This window comes from Theropithecus gelada, chromosome 8 (genome assembly GCF_003255815.1).
Source record: "Theropithecus gelada isolate Dixy chromosome 8, Tgel_1.0, whole genome shotgun sequence".
Taxonomy (NCBI): domain Eukaryota; kingdom Metazoa; phylum Chordata; class Mammalia; order Primates; family Cercopithecidae; genus Theropithecus; species Theropithecus gelada.
In genome coordinates, this window is record NC_037676.1 from 98,674,204 (window position 1) to 98,690,079 (window position 15,876).

The window sequence follows — 15,876 nt, forward strand, 5'->3', positions numbered from 1 at the left end:
TTGTGTTTCCTCTTATGTTGTACTCACGGCCCCAACCCCTAACTTATTTTGGAACGGATCCACCTTTAATATTTCAGGATGGATCACTAAAAGAAGCTCAGGATGCTTTTTAGGTTTAATGCAACCACCCTACCATTATCATATCTGAAAAAGAATTAACAGTAATTCCTTAATATCATCAAGTACCTAATCAGTGTTCAAATTACTAACTTTTTCTTAAAGCTTGTATTTGCTTAATAATGTATTTGAATCCACATTCACCCATCGTGATTGGTTGGCATGCCTTTTAAGTCTCTTAATCCGTAGGTTTTCCTTCTATCGCTAACCCTCTTTCCCTCGTAATTTATCAGTTGAAGAAAGCAGCTCTTTTGTCCTATAGATTTTCCCACAGTCTGGATTTTACTTATTTTTATCCTATCTTATAATTTAACATATGTCTTTGTCCTCTGTATTTTCTGTAAGTCGGTAATTGGATCTGCAGGCTTAATCACATTTGGGTCTAATTTTTTCTTTTCTTTTCTCTTTTTTGGCAAGACTAACCTTTGTATTTTTAATGTGTCTTTTATCGCCTTTAACGGGATCTATTTTTAGGGTTACTTGTTAGAAATCCTAACTGTGCCAAGGCACAGTGAGCCTGTTCTGTCCTGTTTCATCTTGAACAATAGAGGGGAATAATGATCTCCTTTGTATTTAAACTACAGAATTAATGCCCAAGTATATTTTTCCATGTCGGTGAGACTAAATGTAAGGAATCGGTTAGGGAAATGTGTCAGAAGTGCCCAGAGATTTTCACCATGCTTCTCTCGGATATATCTCTGGCCTGTGCACCTCAAGTCTGAATTGTAATAGGACCTAACTGCAGGGGGCAGAGGTGGGTGCCCTCTTCACTGGGTACCAGAGAACCACCTGCCCACAGGGAGGGTGAGATAGGCAGTACTCCCAAGACAAGACAGACAACCCTCCTCACCACAGCAAATCACAGGCCTCCCAGCTGCCTCCTTACCACTGGCCCCCAGGCAGCAGTGACCAGAAAGGTCTTCTCAGGCCACCTACCCAGGCAGTCCTCTCTGGTCCCTGTCTTAGTGCATTTTCTGTTGCTACAACAGAATACCATGGGCTTGGTAGTTTACAGAGAAATTAAATCACAGTACTTTATTTGGCTCACGGTTCTAACAGCTGGGAAGTCCAAGAGCATGGTACCAGTATCTGGCAAGCGTCATCCCATGATGGAAGGGAGGAAGGTGGAAGTGAGCATGTAAGACAGCAGGAGGTGGGTCGGACTCACCCTTCTTATCAGGAACCCACTCTCACAATCACTAACATACTCCTGTGATAACAATCCCACTCCTGCAATAATAGCATCAATCCATTTATGGGGTGCACTCCTCATGACCTAATCATGTTTTAAAGGCCCCACCTCCCAATGTTATTATATTGACAGCTAAGTTTCAACATGAGTTTTGGCAGGGACATTTGAGCCATAGCATTCCACCCCTCACCCCTGCTTCTCACATACAAAATACATTCATTTCATGCTAGTAGTCCCAAAAGTCTTAACTTGGCCCAGCATCAACTCCAAAGTTCAGAGTCTCATCTAAATCAGATATGAGTGACAGTCAAGGCACAATTCATCCTAAGGTGAATTAATCCCACATGGACACCACCACAGTTTCTGGCCTATACCCTCCAGAGTGGTAGCCCAAGCCACACCAAGGTCCACTTGAGCCACAGCCAAGAAGAACTATGCCAGCCGTGAGTGTGTGAAATCAAACAGGTCATCTACTTCCACAATACAATAGTGGGACAGGCATAGGATAGACATTGCAAATCCAAAAGGGAGAAACAGGCAAGAAGAAAGGGATAAGCAGTCCCAAGTAAGTCCAGAACCCAACAGGGAAACATTACATCTTAAAGCTGGAGAACAATCTCCGTTGACTCCATGTTCTGCATCCTGGCCTGGGGCAGGAGTTGGGCCCCCAGGCCCAGCAGCTCCACCCCTGTGGCTGTGCCGGGTTCGGCCAGTGCTTCAGTTCTTCCAGGCAGGAGTTGCATACTGGCGACCCTACAGTTCTGTGGTGTTGGGATGACCCTGCTGCCACTGCTCCTCTCTGGTGGCTCCAACCGCACATTTCTCCTTGGCATTGTCCTAGTAGTGACTTTCTGCAGTGGCACTGCCCCTGTGGCGGGTTTTTGCCTAGTCTTCAGGTAGTTCGCCGCATCCTTTGAAATCTAGGTGGAGGAAGCCATGTCCTCCACAGCTCTTGGATTTTGCATATCTGCAGAATTAACACCACATGGACACCACCACGGTTTATAGCTTATCCCTCCCAGAGTGGTAGCCCAAGCCACACCAAGGCCCACTTGAGCCACAGCTAAGGCAGCCAAGGGGCGCTCTGCTAGAATGTGGGAATAGAGTCCCTAGGTAGCCCTGGTCAGTGAGCCCATGGAGGGCTTCCCAGGTCTGTAACCAAAAACCATTCTGCCCTCTTAGAGCTCTGGGTCTGTGATGGGAGGAGCAGGCTTGAAGATCTCTGAAATGCTTTTGCTTTCAGGGGTCTTCCTCCCATTTTCTTGATGAATAGCACCTGGCTTCTTTCTTTCCGTGGTAATCTCTTTAAGAGTCACGTGGCCTTACCCTTAGTGTTTGGAATATGCTTTTTCACTCTTTACATGGCCAGGCTTTGAATATTCCAGATTATTCCATTCTGCTTCCCTTTTAATTATAAATTATCTTTAAGTCATTTATTCATTTATTTCCTCTCGAATTTCATTGTATGCAGCCAGAAGTAGCCACACAGTAGCCTGAATGCTTTGCTGCTTGGCTGTCTTCCACCGGATATCCTAGTTCATTGCTCTTAGGTTGCACATTCCAGAAAGCCTTCAGGCATGGACACAATTCAGCCACGGTCTTTGCTACTATATGACAAGGATGCCCTTTACTCCACTTTCCAATCCTTGCTCCTCGTTTCCATTTGAAACCTCATCAGAATGGCCTTGACTGTTCATATTGCTACCAGCATTCTGTTCATGAACACTTAAGTAATCTCTAAGAAGACTGAGGCTTTCCCTCTTTTCTTCTGAGCCATCACCAGGATCGCCCATAATGCTCCCTTTACAGCAATACAGGCTTTTTCTAGCCTGTGCCTCCAAATTCATTTAGCCTCTACCCATTAGCCAGTTCAAAAACTGCTGCCACATTTTCAAATATTTGTTATAGTAACCACCCCACTTTTTGGTACCAATATTCTGTCTTAGTCCATTTTCTGTTGCTATAACAGAATACTGTAGACTAGGTAATTTCTAAAGAAACAAAGTTTATTCCACTCCCAGTTTTGGAGGTTGGGAAGTCCAAAAGCATGGCACTGGCATCCAGTGAGGTCATCCCATGGTGGAAGGGCAGAAGGCAGAAACAAGTGTACCAGACAGAGAGGGAAGTGCCAAACTCATGCTTTTTATCAGGAACCCACTCCCAAGGTAACAGCCTGAATCCATTCATGAGGGCTTTGCCCTCATGACCTATCACCTCTTAAAGGCCCCACCTCCTAATGCTGTTAAGTTGGCAGTTGAGTTTCAAGGAGAGTTTTGGCAAGGACATTCAAACCATAGCAGTCACCCAGACTGTAGGGACCCCTCTAATTTCTCTTTAAGTTTTAGAGACTTTCGGTTACTTATTTGACACTTAGAATATACCTCCTTACATGGGTTAGCCTTTGTGTCTGTGTGATTGTAACTTATTGAGGACATGCACCATTTCTTATGCTCCCATTGACCTCTGCTTCACTTGGCGCAGACCTCTTAGTCCGGGCTTCATTCACAGACAGTTGCTGAGTGCTCCTCCGTGCTGTGCCTGGGGCTCTAGCCACACAGATAGATGACGATGATAAGATTTACTGATGCCTACTATATGCCAGAGACTATTCTAAGCACTTTCATGAATTCCACATTTGATCTTCACACTTTGAGGGAAGGTATTTTCTTATCCCTCTTCTATAGATGAGGAAACGAAGGCACAAAGAAGCTCACTAACTTGCCCACGGTCACATAGGTAGTTAAGTGGCAGAACCAGGACTCAAACCCAGACATTCTCTGTAGGGAACTGCTCTTCATCACTGCCCTCCAAGGATCTGTGAGTTCAGATGGCAATTAGACATGCAAATTAATTATGTTAATATGTGATAAATACTATAAAAGATTGTGTGCATAAGGCTAAAGGATACTCAGAGCAGCAGACATGCTGGGGTTAGTGAAGGCTCCTTGGTGATACGTGAGCAGGATTTTTAAGGGTTGCAGTGCATGGCTGGCTTTCCCCCAACCTCCCAGGCCCCAGCTAAAAACCTGGAGGCTGCTTCCTGTCCTCCATCACTCTTCGAATCAGCAAGTCACTAAGCTCTGTTAATTCGACAGTGTAGCTGAACTCCATCTCCTCTCCATTCCCACTGCCCCTGCGGCTGTCAGAGCACACATTATCTTGCCGTTCTGCCCTCCAAATCCATTCTCCTTGCTGCTGTCAAAATGATCTTCCAAATTCAGAACTCAATCTCTTTCTCCTGCTAAGAATCATTCTCTCTGGTTGGGGGCTTGAGAGGGCACAATAACACGATCTTTTTCCCCACCTGAGTTAAAAAGTAAGTAAGAGATAAGCAAGATAGAGGAAAGATATGGGGATCAGAGTAGCATCTTCATTACTGAGAATTCACCTTTTGCAGGAAATGCTGGCTTCTTTAGAGTCACCAGTCAAGGTGTGACTCCTCCCCAGGGAAGGAGTGAGGGGTGGAGGGAAGCAGTGAAGCTTCCTCCACACAGGAAGAAACTTCAAGAAGGAAGAAGGCCCCCCACCACGAAACCTCCCAGATGAATTATGAAATCTGCTCATGTGTTCAGGACCTTCATAGTGGGACCATGCCATCACATCTGTCCACGTGTACTCTATTCTCAGGCTGCACTTATCTGCTGGTAGTTACCTAAACAAGTCATCCTTTCAGACTTCTTTTTCCCTTCTCATGCTGTTTTCTCTGCCTGATCTGAAAGACTTTCCCTGCCTTATCTACCTGGTGAAACTTATACCCCAAAACCAACTTAAACATATGCCCCCCATGAAATATGCTCTGACTTTCAAGGCAAGTAGATAGCTCCCTCCTTGGGACCAGTAGCGCTTTGTACGTAACTCTCAGTTCTAACCCCAGTGCAGTAGAATTTGTTTTGTTTCTATCTGTCTTCTCCACACTGCACTCCTTGCTCAGAAAGAATAAGTTGAAGTCATCCTTTTGGCCCCACTGTCTCAAGCACAGTGCCTGGTGCACAGGAAGTACTCGGCAGCTTCGTGGAAAATAAAGGAATGAGTTCAAGAAACAAAGACTTGCGACATACAGGTGACCGGTGGCCGGGGGACAAACATACAAAGACAGGAAGCTGTGAGAGTGCCCAGCGGCTCACAAAGGTGGTGACCTGTTTGAGGAGTGACAGTGAAGAGAGCGAGTTGGATGAAGAGTAGGACAGGGTCCCCTGCTCAGGAAGGGCTTTGCACGGCTGTAGTCAGAGCCCCAGTGATTTTTAAGTGGGGAAACAATGTGGTCTGATCTGTGTCTCATGGAGAAACACCATGGAGGCTGGGAGAGTCTAGAGGGAAGATGGGTTGGGGGCCGGAGGTGCAGTCAGAGGTGCTGCCAGGCCTACTTGACGAGTAACCGAAGCTGAACCAAGGCAGAGGCATTGAAGATGCAGAGGAAGGGCTGGATCTGAGAGTTGTTTAAGGAATCCGCTCAACACGATGCCGTTCCTGTTGTGATCACTGGGAGGGCACTTGAGTGCCACTCCAAAGGTTCTAATTAGTGCCACTGGGTGGCCACCGGTGCTAGTGACAGATTGGAGGATATAGGAGAAGCCCACTGAAAGGAGGAGGTGAATTTGGTTCAGGGGATTTGGGTTTGAGGAACCTTTAGAATTTACAGGTGGAAGTTTCCTGCTTGACGGGAAATTCTAATCTGTCAGTAACACTGGGAAGATTTATTTCCATGTTGGTGGAAATAAAATACTTGGGAGGAGCCCATGTGGAGGGCGCGGTTGGAGTCCTGGGATTAGGTTACGAGCTCGGGAAACATGCCTCTGGGAGAGGAGCTGACTGAGGCTGGGATTCCTTAATAAGAGGTCAGGCCGGGGACGATGAGCAGGATTTTGAAGACAAGCAGAATCTCTGATTAGACTTACCAGTGATGAGACATGAGAGAGGGACCTGGCCTGAAAAGAGGCCCTGAGACGGGATGATTAGGGGTCTCCACTGCCTCCCTTTAAAGAAGAGCAGAAACAAGGTCCTGGCATTTTTTTTAATATTCCTGACCTTTATTATAAAGAGCAAGATTGATCTCAGACTTAGGAGTAGAGGCGAACATTATTAAATAAGAGAGCTTCAAGTTACACTGTGATTTCTGCACCACTCAGAGAAGCAAAGCCCCTAATTACTCCCCTGGCCTGGTAAGAGAGCGCACACGGAGGAGCTTGAGATTAATGCAGAAGCAAAGATCCCGGGTGCTGGTTAGTAAGCTTTTCCAGGAGCGTGGTTGTCTGCTCGGCTGTCATTAATTTGAATGCTCATTACCATAATGTAGAAGCCAGGCTGGGGTCCTGCGCTCTCGTTGCCGCCAGCCCCCGTGGTCCTGGACAGCCTGGCTGTCATCCCATGTAGTTTCTTCTCGCTCCCCTGCCCTTTCTTTAAACGACGTGTGCAATTGCTATTTTAAATCTGAGCCTTGACATTTTCAGTGGGTACGTGCCTAGATTTCCACAGGTGTGATTGCAAACCTGTAAATTACCGGCTTCTGTTTGCTGGGACAAGTGTAAAATGGGCCTCTTTGTACGCAGGTGAAGTAGATTTGGCAATCACAACAGACCCTCTGTGTGACGATTGTGATGATAAGCACCTGTCGTTCTCCACTTGCCTGCCGTTTGCCGCTGGAGGGAGCGGCAGCTGCCACTGCCTGTCCTATTGGGCCTGGGGCTGGGGAAGGGAAGAGTCCCGCGTGCCTGCCCTCTGGTGGTCAGAGTTTGCAATGACACTTCTAGTGGAGGGACCCGGCTCCCCACAGCCCTCTGGTTTGGGGAGGTGGAACCTAACCCCCCTGCCCCCTGTGTGAAACCCAGAATGTCCTGTTTTGCTCTTTGTAAGGGGCCTAACGCATACACAGGCTTACACTCTGCAAATCATCTCTAGTCCTTCCCACTCTTTCCATGTCATGAAAATGACACACTTAACGTTGGTATATATAAGAAATCTGGGCAAGCATTAGAGTGTGTTAAAGGTTAGAAGTCATTTTCACTTTGTAGTTTTAATGTATTCATTCGTGGCCTAATTTTTTGATGGAGATGAGCTTTTTAAAAAATCCCTTTGGGAGGCCGAGGCAGGCAGATCACGAGGTCAGGAGATCGAGACCATCCTGGCTAACACGGTGAAACCCCATCTCTACTAAAAATTAGCCGGGCATGGTGGCCGGTGCCTGTAGTCGCAGCTGCTCGGGAGGCTGAGGCAGAAGAATGGCGTGACCCAGGAGGCGGAGCTTGCAGTGAGCCGAGATCCGGCCACTGCACTCCAGCCTGGGTGACAGAGCGAGACTCCGTCTCAAAAAAAAAAAAAAAAAAAATTCCCCAACCTGTAGGTATATGCCAGTTTGCACGTGAGTTTAATAGGAAATGAACCAGTGGCATTGCTTGTGCTTCTCATTCTCTCTCCACGCTGCCACTGTTCCTGCTTCCACGTAACTGGCACGGAAGAGGATGGCTAGCCGGAGTGTTGCTCTCCTTTGTTTTTTGGAGCTAAGATGGCACTGTGTATCCAGCAGCTACCAGGAAATGTCACTGATAAAGGAACTGGGCCAAAGCTAGACTGCAAGCTGCCATGATGAGAATTCACAGCCCCTGCCTTCCCACCCTACCACCAGACTGTGGCCGTGAAGAGGGGAAGTTGCTGCTGTTCGCTGTTCCCATGATGCTTTTCGTCCTCAGAGATGGATACATGGATGGAGAAATAAAGCTATATAGGCATAAAGTCAATATTTGTATCAATAGCCATCCCTTAAACTCAGATCCGGGGGTCTCAAGAGACCTGAGTTCCAGCTCCAATGTTCACCTCTCTGAGCTTTCGTTCTTCTTCTGGAAAATGAGAGGCAATGAAGTTAATGGTCTCTGAGGTGACCTTTTGGATCTAAAGTTATGATTCTTAGAACTAAAATTATTTCCTTGAGAAGGTCCCTCCATGCTCTCACAGCTGTCCTCACAGTTGGTGCAAGATGATAGGGGTCCAGGAAAATGACAGGTGCCCAGGTGTCCACAGGAAATGCAGGGGTAGAGATGGAGGCTCAACACCGGGATGGCTTGATGTGAATGGGTTTCTAGAGCGAGGAATTTGGAAGGAACAGGCAGTTGCTTGTTTTGTTCTGGTTGCTTTGCTTAAAGTGGGGAAGGTGAGGCCGGGGAGATTCATGGCCCTGCTGTCCCTGCTCGCCCTCCCTCCCTTCTGCCTTTGGTATGCAGTCTAGGCAGCCGGAGACTTTTCCCAAGCTTTGATTTTTTTGACATGTTTTGAAGCTTTGGATTCTTGTCTATGCTTTTCTTTCCTTAAATTAGGGTATAATTTGGGGTGTGGGGGCAGGCCAAGTGGGTGGGGCAAGTGTGGAGTAGAGGTTGTCCCTGCCTCTGGGCACCCACAGGCCACACCCTCCTCATTCCACTCAGGGCCTTACAGAGCATCTTTATTTTCTCTTTATTTTCCTATCCATATAACCAAGAAAAACAAAAACTGGGGTCAGAGTAGGGTCACTGACACTCAAAAGCCTGGAAAAGCAAGGGCAGCCCTGTCCCACTGAGCTCCCCACCCTCTGCCCCCGGAGTGTTTGTCCTTGGGCCCTCAGGGGCCATTGTGACCTCTTCCCCCTAGAAGCTGACACACTGAGTCCTCTTAGCGCTCTCATGTGATGGGGAAACCGGGAGAGAATGGGCCCTGAAAATCAGAACTAGAACATAGAATCCTCTATGTCGTCTTCAACAGAACCCGCAAAGCTATCAAGAAAACGCATCCCACCATATCCCACATCTGAAAATGGTCTTTCTTGGTTTCTGATAGTAGAATCCCAGGTAGTAACTGTGGTCTCATCATAACCCTTGTTGTCAGAAGCTTTGGGTGTGCACCCTCCCCTTGAGGTCTGATCTCTGCCATGTCCAGCCGTTTTGTAACCTGCGTCCAGACGGCAGCAATGCATTGAGCCATCCTTCATTAATTCCCATTGAAACCCCGAAGTTCTGGGCAATTGAATTTTTTTGTGCAGTGTCATTTGTTTTTCTCTTCCAGGCTTTCACCACTTTCCTCTGTCTGTACGGCATGATTTGGTATGCAGAACACTATGGTCACCGAGAAAAGGTATGGAAGGAGAGGCAGGTTAGCTCAGAGCACATGCCTGTAAGGATATGGCGAGGCGAACACTGAGGTCAGGGCCTCCAGTCCTGCCACTGCAGAGACTGCATGTCGTAACTCATTCCCTAGCAGTTGCTGGCCCTGCTTGTGACTGCTCTGTTCAGTAGATCAATATTTTTATCTAACTTTTGTTAGATAAAAAAATGTTATGTTTGTTTGGAGGGAAAAAAAAAGTGAAGGAAAGCCGTGGACTGGCTTTTGGAAGCTGGGTTTTCTCCCCAGCTCTTGAACTGTGTGGAGGCCTCTTCCTGTGTTCTGGCCTATGGCCCTTCTGGGCAAACGCTTGCCCTGACCTTCATTTAGTAGATATGAGGACACAACAGAAAATAGACATGAGTGACTTTAAGACACGATGGCAGTCTGGTAGACAGTAATATTTTTTTTCAGTAAAAATAACAATTTCATCCTTTACTTACACCTTCAGTCTAAAGAACTTAAGGCATGTTGTGGAAGACTGATTCTGCATCACCCGGGAGAGGAAAGAACCTGGTTTTTATAGCCAAGAAACATAAGCACAGGGAGGTTCTGTCACTTGCCAGTGATGATCCCAGCCTGGGAGAGGCAGGGACGCAGCGTGCTCGCCTTTTACTCTGCCACTTCTCCCAGGGAGTTCCTGAAATTCCTGCACTAAGCCTGTCTCTCTCCCTAGACCTACTCAGAGTGTGAGGATGGCACCTACAGTCCAGAGATCTCCTGGCATCACAGGAAAGGGACAAAAGGTATCTTCTTGTTCGTTGTTTAAAATTTTACTGGGTCCTTGAGATGTGGAACTATTACTTATTCTTTAAGTGGAGATGATATAAGCCTTCAAGGGTCTCAGGCCTACCCGTCGAATGTCTCCTGTCACTTATTAAGAAGCATGCAATGGCCGGGCATGGTGGCTCACGCCTGTAATCCTAACACTTTGGGAGGCTGAGGCGGGTGGATCATTTGAGGTCAGGAGTTCGAGATCAGCCTGACCAACATGGTGACACCCTGTCTCTACAAAAAATACAGAAATTAGCTGGGTGTGGTGGCGGGCGCCTGTAGTCCCAGCTACTCAGGAGGCTGAGCCAGGAGAATTGCCTGAACCCAGAAGGCGGAGGTTGCCGTGAGCTGAGATCATGCCACTGCACTCCAGCCTGGGCAGCAGAGTGAGACTCTGTCTCAAAAAAAAGAAAAGAAAAGAAAAAAGAAAAAGAAACGTGCAAAATGCTCACAGGATCTGAGTGAAAAACTTGGTTTGTAAGAAGAGGCTCCATGTAGCTCTGCCCTTCGTGAGGGCCCCACACTGTTTCAAGCACCCTGATGGGAACGTTCTCTTGGCTTTCATCATGAGTGAACAGGAAGAACTGTATATCCGGCCAGGCACAGTGGCTCATGCCTGTAACCCCAGCACTTTGGGAGGCCATGGCAGGATCATTTGAGGCCAGGTATTTGAGACCAGCGTGTGCAACAGAGCAAGACCCTGTCTCTACAAAAAGCTTAAAAAATTAGCCAGATGTGGTGGCACATGCCTGTAGTTACAGCTACTCAGGAGTCGGAGATAGGAGGGTCACTTGAGCCCAGGAATTCGAGGCTGCAGTGAGCTGTGCTTGCACCACTGCACTCCCACCTGGAAGACAGAACAAGACCCTGTCTCTTAAACAAAAACAAAAACAAACAAACAAAAAAAGAATTGTGTATCAGAAGGAAAAGGCTTTCAAAAGGGGGATCATTTTAATGGCATTTATTCAAGAGGCAGAGCAGAGCAGTGTAAGAGATTTCAGTCGTGTAGTTAGGGAGCCTCCACTGGCCTCTAAGGATCGCTTTGGGAAGATTTGGGGCCACCTGGTTATTTCAAAGAATTAGACTTGTAGAATAATGACATTGAGGTGACTTCATTGGACAGTAATTCCTTGTCAATCCTTATAAGCTGATTGGGAAGCTTGGCTGAGGCAAGAAAATTACAAATACTAAAGACTGAATTTTAGTTCACAAAATTGCTCAGAGAAACGGTGGGCCAGTGGAGAAGAAAGCGCTCTGTTGCAGTCATTCTCCAAAGTTCTTTTGGCATCAGGCTCATTAAAGATCTCCCAGGGGAGATACTAGCATACACTCTGCTGAGTTGCTGGCCGCCCTTTTGGGGAATTTCTCCTGAATCACGGAATTGATCAGTGAGCGACCCGTTGTGAAATCTGATAGAGATGGGCAGAGGAGCTCCCCAGGTATCTTATTTAGAACCATGCCCTTACAAACAACCTTGGCACTCACAGGATCTCCACTGAAAAGAATTAAGCAGTAGTAGAGATGTATTTACTAGATGGAATAATAAAAAAAGAAAACAAACAAAAACAGAAGTCTTCTGAGTGGGGAAAGAATCTCTTAGTCTAAGCCAAATGCTACTTACAGTGGAGACAGTAACTCTGGTAACTTTTTCTTTGCTGGCAGCCTCAGGTGGCGATTTCCTATGGGGCTGGATCAGAGCCCTGGGGCAGAGAACCAACCCTTCGACTTGGCCTCTAGGCCAAGCAGGGACTGACCACAGGCTCAGCCGGAGGGCAGAGGCTGCCCAGTGCCCTCCCTCATGGGCAGCAGGGGCCTGAATTGTAAAGATGTTCTCCAGATCAAGTGGTAGAGGGCGTGAAATAGCTCTGATTTTATAGTGTCAAGAATCTTTCCCGACGTCGGTTTTAGAAGGTGGTGTGGAGCAGGTGAAGGGATGGAAACCCTTGGTTACAAGGCAGGATGGGCACCGCATGGTGTGTGTTCTAATTGCCCCTCGTTCGGGCTTCCGTTTCACTTGTGCTCTCACTTCTGGTCCTCACCATCATGACCATGTCCATCACACACAGGGCAGATGTACACACGCTTCAGGAACCACCCAGACTTTGGGGGGCTGTTGCGTTGAACCCTGTGCCGGGCGTGTGCTCCTTCAGTACTAGTTCTTGGAGAGCCTCGCCTTCATTTACGAATGAGGCCACTAGGGGGAGTGCACGTATCAGGGAAGAACCTGTTCCCCGGGAAGCCTAGGACGGTCTGGAAAGGGACAGCCACCAGTCTCCAGAGCCCAGGGTGACGGTGTGCTCTGATTCCTTTGGCCAGGTTCTGAAGACAGCCCACCCAAGCACGCAAGCAACAACGAAAGCCATTCTTCCAGGAGAAGGAATCGGCATTCCAAGTCAAAAGTCACCAATGGCGTTGGAAAGAAATGAAAAACCCTGGTTAATCAAAGATGTTCCAGAGTGCCTAGAACTGAGAGGGAAACGGAACTCATTTGGATCTCCCTGTGAGGAGGTCGAGGCGCACAGGGCAAGCAGGAAGAGGCGAGGGCACTTGGGGGTCATTATTTGAGATCGTAAGTCTTGTTTCCCACAGACCTGGCCGCGTCAGGCAGCTCATCGCCTGGGGGCCTTTGCCAACGTGGGGTCTCTTCTAACTTCAGCACTTGGCATGCGGTCACCGGTAGCAGTGCGGTGTGTTGGAGGGAAACGGTAGCTATTCCTTACCAGTTGCCAACAGCAGCTCCTCGCCTGCTGTATCGTGGATGCAGCATAAACATCTTTCTTCAGACAAGGCATTAACCCCATGGTTAATGGACTGGTCGCCAGTTTTTATTTTATTTTTACGAATCTACCTTTCCATTGATTGATTTAAGTTCAGGCCACTTTTCTGTCTTTTATTTGGTTACTGTTGTTATTTGTTTTTAAGTTAGGATGCTTTTTAACAGCCTTTAGAAGCCGCTGCTGAAATTGACACTGGGGGAAGGGTTCCCCTTCCTTCTAGAGCAGAAAAGGGAGAGAGGTGTTGCATTCCTGTTTGGTAACCTCAGTCTCCTGTAAGACCTTCCACCACATGGCGAGTGTACGCCAATCAGGAGAGGGTAGCTGCCTGCATAGGAGCCTTGCTTCCGATTATTCCCTTCCCAATGTTATTCATCCGGACTTACCCACAGTGCACAAAAGCAAACCTGCTGGAGAGGCAGTGAACACCACAGCTTCTGCCCAGCCAGGTGCCTTTTACATCGGGTTTGTTCTCCTTCCATGGTGTGTTGCTGACATTGTCACTGAGTCCCATGTGAGGTGCTGGTGAGTATTACCTTTCATCTGTACCATGCTCTAGAACCTTGACCCTGATAGTTCACCACCTCTGATGGATCCCTGTTTTAAATAAAACAATTCACGTTAAAGCCTATCAAAGGTCTGTCTGTAAAATGCTCATTTTCTTGCATCCTACTGGTATCTTCCATGGATTGTAAGCAGTCAGTGTGTTTTTCAAGTGACTTTAGGACAGTATATATGTGTTTTATATAGTGAGAAGAAAAAAGAAAAGATGTGTATTTTAAAGGGCTTATGGATATATATGTCCTACTTCTTAGACTTGCCAAGTGACCAACAGGAAATGAACAACATAGTCATTGTTTTTTCCTGTGGTAATGGTTTCCAAGTTGGATTTTTTTTTCCCTCTAACAAGAGGCCAGTACCCAGTTGATTAGCTTACAGATACCAACTCACTGAAAGTAATCTCTTTTGTTCCCTCATTTCACAGAGCACAAAGGTTCGTTTCGATGTCTCTTCTTCTTTAAGGAAATCTTTAACCATAGAAGTGTCATGTTTTTCTTTTTCTGCAAAAGAATTCTGAGATGAAGGGGTTGAATGAATCATGCCAGCCAGGGTCACATCCTGTCCTCGGGGGGCCCAGGGCTCAATAGGAGATTCTGCGGGAGTGGAGAAGCGTCAGTGGCAGCTCCGCTCCCTTGGCAAGTGAGGGGTTTGGCTGTGATGAGCCTCAGCTCCAAGCTCTTAAATGTCCTCCAGCCAGCATCCGCCTGCTTCCCACAAAAGGATAGAAGAGAGGCAAAGTGTGTGTTTTATAAAACCTGCCTGCACTTTTATAACCAATCAAAGAGGCCATTTTTAAACATAGGTACAATTTAAACATGATCGTACTTTGCAAATAAATGTCTTTTGTTTCATCCTGTGTTGTGTATCTCTAAGCATGACATACTTGTGCCCATTGGACACCTGTCTCTTCTTTCTCGTGCCTGTGGTGCCTCACTGAGTGTTTCCGGGTTCACTTTCCAGGAGCGCTGGGCCTGACACTTTCATACTCGTCTGACTGTAGCCTTGGCCCAACTGATGGAGCATGTGTGCTTCCTCCGTGGCCAGCCTACAGGAGGCAGCTGTTTCGCAGGTGGTGAATTCGACTTTACTGTGGCGTTGTGAAGAGCAGGGTGCACAGGAGACAATTTTTTCTCCATGGCTTTGTAAGAAACAGCCAGGAAAGTCCTCAGATGCTTTCCATGCCCTTTCTTTGAGTTGAAACTTTCTATTTCCCTTCAGTAAGAGCTCTTTACTATAGTACTTACAAAACCAGTGCTTTCCATGGCTGGCCAGAACCACAGCTGCCATTCCTTTTAGAAGCCATACTGCTGGGTTTGGTCTACTTTTTTCACCATTTTTATGGAAATGGACCTCACATTGATGGAAATAGAATGTATATTTCAGAATCATCATTCAATATCTGAAATGATTTGATTGTAAATGATCTCATGTCCTCTGTTTGCAAACCTCCCTCTTAAGAGACAACATTGTTTTGGACCGAAAGCATGAAGGACGGTTTACGTGTTTTTCCTTAAGTAGCATTGCATTGAGTGTTAGGTTATTTTCCCTTTTTTTCATCTTTGGTCTTCCCAAAGCTTCTTCCCACATTTCTTGTGTCTGTTTTCACCATTCATAGAAACCTTGGCCAAACCACTCTCACCGCAATGCTAGGATGTTTCATGGACCTGTTAAGCATTTCGATGATTAAGACATCCTATCAATGCCAGTCTTATTTTCACTAGGACTCTGCTTTTACAGTAAACTCCTAAGGTGCGCACCCAGGAGAAAATAAAATTCTTTCCCAAATACACAGGTTCAGCCTTCTTGGTCTTCTCTCAGAAGCTACCGTGTAGCACCCTGGAGTGATGCCTCTTTATGCCAAGGCCCACCCTTTGGAATTGGGAAGGTTTTGGGTAGAATCCTGCACTTACAGAGGCCCTTGGGGTCATTGAGAAGTGGAGGAGGTTGAACACAGAAGGGGAGGCTGAACACAAGGTGGGGAAGAAAAAATGTAACCATGGGCAGCCAGACTGAAGCTAGCCCTTTAAATACGGGGTTGGGGGGTTAACATGCACACTCTCTGGAATGTGCTCAGTGACTGCCACAGAGTTCCTGGGCCCTAATGTTTACCAGGTGGGCGTTGTTTATGTGGTTCTTATTGTTATGACAACTAGAATTCCCACAGTAGACTAGATAGTGCTCCATACCATTTCCCATTTATAGGATTGAAATCAAGATGTAAGGAGAGCTGGCCGGGCGCGGGACTCACATCTGTAATCCCAACACTTTGGGAGGCTGAGGTGGGTGGATCGCCTGAGGTCAGGAGTTTGAGCCTGACCAATATGGTGAAACCCCATC

The 15,876-nt window shown here is 47.0% G+C and overlaps 1 protein-coding gene across 2 annotated transcripts in view; it reads left to right on the plus strand.

Moving 5' to 3' along the window:
• The window catches only part of PTDSS1 (phosphatidylserine synthase 1), a 70,683-nt gene extending 57,069 nt beyond the window's left edge, over positions 1–13,614 (plus strand). For both annotated transcript variants that reach the window (XM_025394085.1, XM_025394084.1), the window contains 3 exons: positions 9,335–9,403; positions 10,107–10,176; positions 12,521–13,614. In XM_025394085.1, the coding sequence (XP_025249870.1) occupies positions 9,335–9,403; positions 10,107–10,176; positions 12,521–12,630 (249 nt within the window). In that variant the 3' untranslated portion in view covers positions 12,631–13,614. The remainder of the gene's footprint in view (positions 1–9,334; positions 9,404–10,106; positions 10,177–12,520) is intronic.
• The last annotated feature ends 2,262 nt before the right edge of the window (positions 13,615–15,876 follow it).